This window comes from Eumetopias jubatus, unplaced genomic scaffold (genome assembly GCF_037043125.1).
Source record: "Eumetopias jubatus isolate StellerSeaLion01/CBP00866 unplaced genomic scaffold, mEumJub1_p1.0 scaffold_3, whole genome shotgun sequence".
Taxonomy (NCBI): Eukaryota; Metazoa; Chordata; class Mammalia; order Carnivora; family Otariidae; genus Eumetopias; species Eumetopias jubatus.
Window position 1 is genome coordinate 123369431 of NW_028274809.1, and position 11099 is coordinate 123380529.

The 11099-nt window shown below is 42.9% G+C and overlaps 1 protein-coding gene across 1 annotated transcript; it reads right to left on the reverse strand.

Moving 5' to 3' along the window:
- Positions 1-587: 587 nt before the first annotated feature.
- HMGB1 (high mobility group box 1) lies at positions 588-6794 on the reverse strand. Its single transcript, XM_088021788.1, has 5 exons — positions 6651-6794; positions 4340-4502; positions 4028-4173; positions 3351-3525; positions 588-2288 (listed from the first exon to the last, which is right to left on the reverse strand). The coding sequence occupies exons 2-5, from the start codon at positions 4487-4489 to the stop codon at positions 2112-2114; spliced, it is 648 nt and encodes a 215-aa protein (XP_087877914.1). The 5' UTR covers positions 4490-4502; positions 6651-6794; the 3' UTR covers positions 588-2111.
- Between the last annotated feature and the right edge of the window lie 4305 nt (positions 6795-11099).

An 11099-nucleotide genomic window follows, 5' to 3' on the forward strand; every position in this document is an offset into this window, starting at 1 on the left:
CTGAAGCCAGTTAACAAAAAGTTTTTTTTGTTCCTATTCTCAACATCTTAAGAAACTGGTAGTTGTCATGACACACCCACTGAAATTACAAGAGTTTCCTTGAGGCAGAATTCACTTTTAATTGGATCACTTACTAGCAACAGATGTTGACAGTTGTCATGCTATAGCTGTAAGCAGAAACATTCATGTAAGGATACTAACTTGTTCCTGTTGACTAAAAACTTTCATGATTTTTTTATAATCACAGCCTTTCTGAGGTCCTCCATCTAACTTACAAAACTGATAAATTTAGATTTATAATCACTTTAACTGCATGTGCCTTGCTTTGAAAAACTATCTTGTTTAACCCAACATTCTGAAAGTAAACTTAATTTTTCTGCATTTACATACATAGCAACCCCTGAGAACACTGACAAAACTTTTTATCAGATCATGAACCTATTTATAAACATAAATATTTTTAAAGAGAAAAACTTTGCCAGACCTTACACTTGTTTAAATGGTGCTGCTAAGAGTTACTACTGGAAAGATTAAAGTATGTATATAACAAAATCTTGAAATCTTAAGTGAAAGCCATTTAACTAATATTTAAAACCTCTGCAATTATTAGTTTATTAGTATCATCCAGGACTCAGATGTTCAGTATTCCTCCTGAAATTACATAAACAAATGCAAATGGAAAGAATCCAAGTCAAAATTATATAACAAAACAGCACTCCATCACAAAAGCGTGTAAAATTACAAGAACGCTATTTTAAAACACTGGCACTTTAAGAGAACGATAATCTCAAAAAAACCACAAAATTGCCAAATTGTTCCCTAAACTGTTAAGTAGATAAACATGACTCTAATGAATGAGTTAGGGTTTTGTAAAGAAAAATCAAATTCAAATCAGATAACTCATACTGAAATACAAAGTTTTATGTGTCTTCTTCCCTTAGGTCTATTTGACTTTTATAAAGGAACAAACTATAATATAGGAAAATATACCTGATTTTAAATGTGGCATACATTTTAGAAGTTGGCCCAATTAATCAAAAATACCTTCAATGGAAAGTCAAGTTTCCTAAGAAATCCATATTCAGATAAATAGGAGAAGACATTTACAGCCAGCATGTTTTTCCAGAGCCTTTGCTGGGACTAATGTCAACAAAAAAATTTAATATGGCAGTCTTGTATTTTAAGCTCACGCTTTTGGGGATACATTCTCAGGTCTTCTTTAATGTGGGAACTGCAAATATAACTGCCATTACATGGTAATGGGAGTTAAAGAATGTAGAGTCCTCATGTAAAGATTAGAACATACTTTTCTCTTAGTCCTTCAAGGACAGACTTTTCAAAATGTTTGATTCTACTACTCCCATGCTGTGAATAGACTGGTTACTCTTCACTTTATAAATGTGACTGGGCTATGTGAGATCTGGTATCAATCGATCAAGATTTGAGTTTCAGTTATGGATGAAAACTGTCTCAATTCAACTTTTATTACCCTCATCATGAGTATGCAGGGTGCAGACAAAAGCTTTTTATCAGCTAACTATATGAAAAGATAAACACTGTAATAATCCATGTGATCCAAAATGGGCAAAAGCAAAAGACTAGCTTCCCCTCAAGAAGAAAAATTTCAGACCTATGAAAAGGACAACAATACTAATAAAAAAAATTGTATTTACTTAGAAGCATTCAGAATGTCAACAAAACAGCTGCAACTTTTTTTTTTTTTGCAATTACAGAGTGGTATTCAGTTAACAGAACAACAATTATTTCGTAGAAGCTGCATCAGAGACAACTGAAGATGAAAAACTACCATCCCCATATATAACTAATTTGTGCTGTGCACCAACAAGAACCTGCTTTAAATTTCCATGCCAATTTACAACCCCCATACTGTACCAGGCAAGGTTAGTGGCTATTGAAAATACCACCAGGACAGGGCTATCTAAAGACACATTCGGTAGTGTGTTAACTATACAAAAAAAGACACTGTACAGTTTAAAAACAAATCTTACACAGCCTTACATTTCAATTTTTTTCTTTAAAAGGAGTGAGTTGTGTACAGGGGGGTTAAATGCTTTATAGACAAGAAAAAAAAAAACTGCGCTAGAACCAACTTATTCATCATCATCATCTTCTTCTTCATCTTCATCTTCTTCATCTTCCTCCTCCTCCTCATCCTCTTCATCTTCCTCATCTTCCTCCTCTTCCTTCTTTTTCTTGCTCTTTTCAGCCTTGACAACTCCCTTTTTTGCCGCATCAGGCTTTCCTTTAGCTCGGTATGCAGCAATATCCTTCCAAAACAACGGCAGGAGAAAAGTGGAAGGAAAGACAAAACAGTTAAGTAAAGGGAGAAATAAAAGTAACACTGAACTTGACCAAAACTTGATGAAAACATCAAGATCCCAATTACACGAAAATACAACGTATCTATAGACTCACCCCGACTGCATAAATGACTGAATGCATATAAAAACACTGGGAGATAACTGCAATTAATAATCCATAACTTACAGAATAACACGGTTTAATATTTGCAGTGTTATGCCTCACTGAAGTACAATTATGTACCACATCCTAACTTTAGTTTATTAAAACTAGAATGTAGAGACTTTGATTAAAGGGTAGACACTGCCACCTTCTGAATGCAAAACAACATTCTACAGGTTTATCCCAGACCCTAATGCATAGTAGAAAATTTTGTCTTTAAAAAAAAAAAAAAGGGTGATTTGCCATTAAGCGTGCAATTAGGTTAAGAACATCTAGAAACCAACATTTTTCCAGATGCCTAAATAAGTTAAAATTCAACTTCATATTCCAATTCAAAGTATAGGAGCCACAGCTTTTTCTTTATCAACTTTCACAGATCAACAGACTTAGAACTTTTTTTTAACGAAGTTGGGATTTTTTTTTTCTTTGGTTAGCTAAGGAGTCAACACAAACGTTTCAGGGTACGTTTAAGGAGGATAGTCTTTATTACTTTGCCCAGACTATTTTTATAATGTGACTGGTCATTTAAGGTAAGTAATCATTTGACTCAAAGTGACTACCAAAATTCTCACAAATGTGGAGGTATTAGAGAATAACAATACCAGCTTAAGTGTATGGCCTTGCACCCAAGTTAAAAAAAAATTAACAATTTATTTGATCTTCTATACACTCTGAATGATGGAAAAGAATTAAGGCTATAGCCAGCCAATGGCACACTGAATGTAGCTGTTAATCTAAAAACTGCATTAACACCCCAAACTCTTAGAAAACCCCAAGAATATAGGAAACTGAGATGAGGTACCAAGTACAATTTAACATCTGGCATATCCTTTCATCATTACACTGAGCAAATCCATACTTCTTACCTTTTCATATTTTTCCTTCAGCTTAGCAGCCTTCTTTTCATAAGGCTGCTTGTCATCTGCAGCAGTGTTATTCCACATCTCTCCCAGTTTCTTTGCAACATCACCAATGGATAGGCCGGGATGTTCTCCTTTGATTTTTGGGCGATACTCAGAACAAAACAAGAAAAAGGCCGAACTAAAAAGAGAAATTTAATTTTAGGATTTTAAGTTTACTATCAAATGTGTATTGTACTATTATATAAAAGTCCCTTCTAATTTCTACCAGATACTGGACAGGGTACAGATGTTATATGCTAAATAACCTTCATAACCAAAGCTTAACTTACAGCTAAAAACTTATGGTACTACTAGTTGAAGATGTACTACTGCTAAATGCTAGAGGTCCAAAAACAATTCTGCAAATCACTCTTTTAAGTATTTCAGATCGTTGGTATTTCTCAAAGTTACCTTTAGGAGATACATTAAGTGAAGGAGGCAAGTGTCTAATTCAAATGCTCTGGCTAAGCCTCCCATTCAATAGGAATTTTACTTACAATATTCAAAATATACCAATGTGAGCCACTTGCCAGCTAAGAAACTCTGATCATACACTCCAAACCCACATGGTAGCTTGCTAAATTTCTATCTGATTCTACTGCAAAACCCTCCTTGAAAATAAAAACAGGCAAGATACTTACGGAGGCCTCTTGGGTGCATTGGGATCCTTGAACTTCTTTTTTGTTTCCCCTTTAGGGGGGATATAAGTTTTCATTTCTCTTTCATAACGGGCCTTGTCCGCCTTTGCCATGTCTTCAAATTTTCCTTTCTCTTTAGCAGACATGGTCTACAAAAGAATTATTTGTAAACTTAAGTCAACAATGAATTTTAATAAATTGTCCTCAAAGTATTAAAATGACTAAAATACAAATGGCACCTAGGCTTTTTTAAAATCTTAATTTGGATTCAACTTTTAAAAAATTACCTCCTTAGTATGTTTCAAGCCCCCTTACCTTCCACCTTTCTGAGCACTTCTTAGAAAACTCTGAGAAGTTGACTGAAGCATCTGGGTGCTTCTTCTTGTGCTCCTCTCGGCAAGTTTGCACAAAGAATGCATATGATGACATTTTGCCTCTCGGCTTCTTAGGATCTCCTTTGCCCATGTTTAATTATTTTCTAAAAAGAGATAAAGTAAATGTTTGATGTTAGCAATGAAATTATAGCACTTTAACTTCATGGGGAGTGAATGAAAACCCAAGCATTGGTTATTTAACGGTAATGACATTACCCTCCTATGATACTAAACAAGAAAATGGCAGGGATAGCCAATTCCTAGAAGAGGCTATGCCAAGCAAAAAAACCCAAAAGACAAAAAAAGAAAACCCCAAACGGTCCTTCAGTGAGCTCAAAAAAGTATAGACACTCATACAGTACTCGTTTCTCATCTGCCTGGATCTGCTCTGAACGAATACCTCATTTAAAAACTTTTTAAATGTACAAAACCATTTTTAATCAACAAAACCAAAGACCACAAAACTAATGCTGCCGGTTGGTGGATCTGCACCACATAAGGAATAAATAGGTAAGAGCCCAAGTGAGTACACTTTTTCCAAATTATGGGCCTAAATCACCATCTACCTGAAGTTTTCCCAATGAGGACTTTAAAAATACTCTCTCTGCACAAAACTTTGCTGGGAGGAGGGAGGAGTAGAAAGCTCCAGCGCTCGGACCCAGGCTGGGGGGTGGCGGTGGTATTTGTACGGCTGCCACCGCGAGGCAGCCTCGTTTCCTATCGGTTTGGCCCCGAGATGTATTTCAGTTCTGACTAAACACGTCCGGTCTGAAGTTTCTTCGAGTAAACAAGGATGAGGGACAAAAGCCACTCCTGCTGGTTGCTCTGCCTGCCCCCCCCCCAACCAGGGGAGTATTTTTTTTTTTAATTTGTGAAAGTCGGGGCGCCGCGCGAGGCGGGCTCCGCACACCTTCCCGCCACTCGGCCCCCACCCCCAGAACTTCGGTGGCGGCGGGGCGGCCGAGGAAACGCGGGGCCGCGGCCCGGCCTCCAGGCCCCGGCCCGCCCGCGCCGGGGCCGCCACGTGCGCTCGCCCGCCCGCCGGCGCAGGCCCCGCAGGCCTCCCCCATTTTGTCAGCTCCGCGGAGGGAGAAGCCCCGCTCGAAATGGGGGCTGGCTCCGCCCGCGGCCGCCGGGGCCGGCGCGCACGGAATGGCCGCTGCGCGTCTTCCCCGCCTGCGCCGCCGCCGCCGCCGCCGCGAGGGCGAGCGCGAGCGAGAATATGGCTCCTTCCCTTTGTGTGTGTGTGTGTGTGTGTGTGTGTGAGAGAGAGTGTGTGTGTGTGTGAGTGTGAGCGCAGGCGGGCGGGGTGCGCGCCGCGCTCTGGCGCACACACTCGGCCATTACAGCCGGGGGGGAGGGGCGGGGGGCGCGCGGACCCGGACCCTCCCCCTCCCGACCCGCGGGGGAGGGGGCCGCCCCGGGAGGCGCCCACCGGCCCGCCGCTCCACGTCCCCCTCCGCGCGGGCCCGCGCGCCCCGGCCGCCCCCGCACGGAGAACGCGGGGCTGGGAAGAGAGGAAAAAAAAAGTTGCCTCGGAACTGCTGCGCCCAGCTCCCCCGCCCGCTCCCGCCCGCCTTGTTTTCTCTCCAGCCAGCAGCGCCGGGCCGAGTCAGCCATGTTCCAGCGAGCGCAGCGGCGCCGCTCCCCCCGCCGCCGAGCCGCCGCCGCCGCCGCCGCCGCCGCGCCCGGGCACAGGCCGGCGGGCCCGGCCCCGCGCCGCCGCCCCCGGCCCACCGCGCCGCCTCGCCCGCAGCGCCCGCCCGCCCGCGTTCGCTCGCCGCCGGCGCCCGGCTCTCTGCGGCGGCCAATGCAGCCCGTGGAAGCGCCGCCGCCTGCCCGCCTGCCCGCCCGCCTGCCCTCCCGCCGCCGGCCCCGCCGCCCGCCGCCCCCCGCGCACGCCGGCAGCCCGAACACTCGGCCCGGGGGCCGAAAACACGTTAAAAAAATTTTTTTAATTAAAAAAATTTTTTTTTGCGCCAGTCAGCGCGGACGCCGCCGGGGGTGGAAACTCGCGGGGCTCGGGGTTCGCAGAACCTCAGGCAGCCTGTGGGCCGGGGTTCCGGCGCGGGGCAGGGCTCCCGGCGCCCGAGAAGAGGCTCGCTCCGTGCGCAGTTCCCCCCACGGTCCCCCCTCATTTGCCTTTGTGTGGATCCTGACCCGCCGGCTCCCGGCCGCGGGGATCCGGCCACCGCGCGGGGTGGAGAGCTGCCGGAGGCGCTCTCCCCGCCGCGGCGCTGCCCCAGACTCACCCTCAGCGAGGCACAGAGTCGCCCAGTGCCCGTCTGGCTCTCACTTGCCCCGGCGCTGTCTCTATGGAGCTCAATGTACTGCAATGGCTGTGAGAGCGGGAGCCAGACGCAGCCTCCTCACTCTCTCCGCTCTGTAACATTACTCTCCAGCCAGCGCGGCTCCTATTGGCTACCGCCAACTCACGGGGCCCGCTCATTGGCCCGATACCTCCCATTGTCCTGACCAGAGCCCGTTTGCTATTGGCTGTCTCCGGGGACACGTCATCAAGGATTGAAACAGCGCGCAAATCTGAATGTGTGTGTATGCCGGGCAAAGAGGCTGAGGCGGGAGAGGCAGAGGCAGAGGCAGCAGCTGCTACGGGAAAGCAGAGCTCTATGGTGTATGTGTGCATGTGTCTAACCCAAGCCAGCCCCACACCGGAGCGGCCGCCGGAGCGAAAAGGGCCTGACTTTTCCACAAGTGTCTCCAACTCCTCAGGCAAAAGAGACACTCACAGGCCTCCCCCCCCCTTCTTACCCCAAACTCACTTCCAAAGCCACTGAGATAAGAGGCCCCAGAATTTTAACAGACCTTCAAAAGTGAGGGCGACAGTATGAGATCACGTCCCCTGAAAATTGGGGTATCGGCTAGTGCAGAGGGGCGAAGGCAGCCAAGATTCGAGCCCCTCAACAGCATATGGTTGCATTACACTTTAGATCTCTGGAAAGGCAGGGCTTTTCCTATAACAAAGTGACATGATCCAGTCAGCCGGTTTTAAAATACCCCTTTTCTGGGCTCATAAGCTGCAACGTCAAGCTTGCTGAGCAGCTGAAATCTTGACTCACTGTACAGGCATTCAGTTTCACTCTTTTTCTTGGTTTGATCGAGTTTCACAGCATGTCTAGAACTTTTTATTTAAATACAAAGCACTGTCTTAACTTCCTGGAAATCAAATAATTATTCCATGTAATTAAAGCACAGCTACTTCGTCTCGATATGGGGTACTCTAGCAGGAAATGTTTGTGAGGGCCTGCTAGAATTAGCAAGTTCATTAGAGACCACATTTTTAACTGTTTGGCTATTTTATTTGACTGGGTGTGGATTACTGTTATAATCAAACGAATCCTTGTGATGCTATCTTTCCCTCCCATCACACCACTTAGTGCATCCATGTAACTGCTCTAGGATTACAGCAGTTGTAGGTCTATTGTTACCCGGAGGATTAGATGCAGGCAGAGAGTGCATATGCCCAAATCCACAGGCTGTGGTTTCTCTAACTCACCAAGCTGGCTGGTATTAATAGACATACTTATTATGTCTGAAAAGAAAAGGTACTAGCTATAATGGCCAGTTCTGAAGACTATAGCTCCATCAGTCTTTTATGAAACTATTATCTATTCCTCCTTAGCCTAAGCAGACCACACCCCTATTCAGTTATAACAGACTTCCCCTTTTTCACTCTCTAATGGTGTGTTTATACACTTCTAAATCCACCAGCCAATTTCTCCCAGTGTAATAGATCAAAGTTAAAATAAACCATTTTATTATGTTAATTTCATTTATTATATCCACTCAAAGCATCCATAACCAAATGTATTTGCTCCCATTTATTAAGCTGTTTGAGAATAGGCTTAGATAACCTTTCCTGACCAATGGTTTTAATGCTTACTCCTTTTTTAAAAAAATACATGACTGGTCTCAGGGATTATAGCCTCGTTGAACAGATAGTACACGACACCTGCATGTGAAAATGAGTATAATATTAAAGAATACATAAACTAGTATAATGTACATGCAGTATTTTAAAAGTAAACATCTAAAGGTAACTTTTATATTGTTATTTTCACACATATTTACTCTTGTCTACTTTCTCTATGAATCAAATTTTGTGCTCTATTCAAATCTAGACATTTACTTTAATTCTGCTTTACAGTCTCAGTGCCTATATTGCAAAATATTCGTAAAAATTTTTGACATTTTAAATGGCATCCACAATATCGAAATTTGACTATTATTTGAAGACAGCACCATCAATATTTTTCAGGAGCAATGTTGGATTTGCACTGTCCCAACCACACACTTTTACCAGTTTTCTATAACAGCTTACTCCTACCAGGCTAAGTTCACGGTCACAGATCCATGGGAAAGCAATGGACCCAACACAGGTTTCTATTTAAGCAGAATGGTATGGTGAGTAATAGGCACTAGATTTAAACAGACCTGAGTTCAAATCCCAGCTCTGCTACTTAGCTGTATAATCTTAGGTTTTTTTAACCACTTTGTGCTTCAAGTCTCTCAGCTATAAAATGGAAGTGATCACAGGGTTGTTGTAAAGATTAAACTTTTTTTTCAAAGGTTTCAAATTATGTCATGCTGATCCCTTCAAACCCATGACTTAGAAAACATCAAGTGCAATTAAACTTGAGTTTTTCTTGATTATTTTAATTTTATATGAGGGCAGTGGTTGCAAATCTAATTAAGTTTTTTTTTTTTAAATCCTAGACTCAAACAACACTAATTTTCATCCAGGCCTTTATACATTCCCAAGTATAACAGAGGCCATGTCGGAGAGAAGAAAATAAAAAGCTCCACTTATAGGCACAGCATTTCTCATATTTGTTTTTCCGTGATTTAGGCAGGGAAAAGCATAAAAAGGAAGGAAACTTTTAAATAAACCTTACAAACTTCTAGCTCTAGTTCTGCAACCTTGATATTCATGTATTCATGATGTTAGACCCCTTCCTTCTTCAACATGAGTCGTTGGCCAGAAATTGGCATATATTTTACTTTAGAGTTATCGGGTATTTTATTCTAAATTACAAAGATAACTAATTCAAAAAGCCTGAACATTCTCTCCCTACCCGATTTAGCTAACTGAATTATAGATTTTCATTAACATAGTTTACACCCATCCTGAAGCCTGCCTCCATCTCCTCTAGGATAGGTGAAATGCTTCTCTTCTGTGATCCCATAATATTCTGTACATTAATTACCGTGCTCACAAGTGTACTTATCCAGTTATGTGTCTGCTTGTCCTATGGCACTGCATCCCTGAAAGGCAGCGACCCTAGCTTATCTTTGTATCCCAAGCACCCAGCAGGGTGCCTGGTATCTAGCAAGCACTAAATAAAGGCTGTTGAATAAATGAATTAACAGCTGAAAGAGTACTTACTGCAAATTATTGTTTTAATCTTCCTCTTCCATCTTTGGAGATAAGCATTTGGGTCTCTCTAAATCAGAAGGCAGGAAAATAGAATAATAAGTAGTAAGTAAATGTTAGGATACTAAGTTGAGGATAGATGCCAATTGCATCTCATTCCTATAACTTAAAGAGGGGAAGATGGGGTTGAGGGGCTGGAGGGGATCTCGAACTTAGACAAACACATACATTTTTAGCATTTAGCAGTTTCCAACTAGGCCAAGGTTATTCCTTGTTGGATACAGTGAACTATGGCAAGACAAATAAGAATTTATCACAGAAAACGGCAAGAATGTCTACCCAAAGGTTGCTTCTAACAGACCTTTGAAACTTAACACTAATGTAAAAAAAATATAAAATGCAGATGGGGCTGTTAAGTCTTTGGCTGAAGGATACTGATTCCTCCCTAATGCAATGAGTCCTAAAGTCAAGCTATGTGAATTCTCTTCTCTCTCCTTCTCAAAAAGGGCCAGGTTCTGAAAGGAGCAGAAACAGTAAACCAAATTGTCTGATGAGGTCAACCATACTATGGATCATACATACTTAAAACCTTTTTTTTTTCCCCCAAGTGTGCTGAAAATAAAGGAGAGAGGAATTCAGGAAAAGAAGAGACAGGTTTGTGAAGTCTGGACTACAACCTAAGACACTGAGTTCCAAGCCTCCCAATCCCCCAACGCAGGGACTTCTGGATAGCCCCTAAGGTCTGTGCTCCGTTTCCCCAACTCTTACTTAGAACTAGTGATACCTTATCTAACTGAAAGGGTGGTACAGGATAGGCACAAAGCAAGACCATAGGTGGAGGGCAGAGAGGTGGTGTTATATTTGTCAGTGTGCGGAGAAGGGGAACCTGGTCCAGAGTGCTTAAGTACTTATGCCCCCAGTCTGAGTTTTGTCTGAATGTGGCTTGCAGATGGACACACAGTGGCTTCAGCTGTGGGCTGCACTGAGGGCCGAGGCAGAGGAAACAGTCCCGAAGCTGATGTATACCAATAATATCTCTAGAATTGCAATATTTCACTGGTGAATAAGGAAGAGATATCATACCTTTTCATAATAAGATGCCTGTTCTCTGCCTAGTAAAATAATGGTATACCTGGGGAGGGGAAAATTTATTAGTAAAACTTTATATAAAATGATCTAAATTAAAAAAATATCACTGTTGGAGGTGTTGATCTCAAGAACCACATCGACAGACCAAATTCAGCTGCTGTATTGAAAGTGCTATAAACCTTAAGAATAAATATTTTAGCACACCTACCAAAGATGGCTA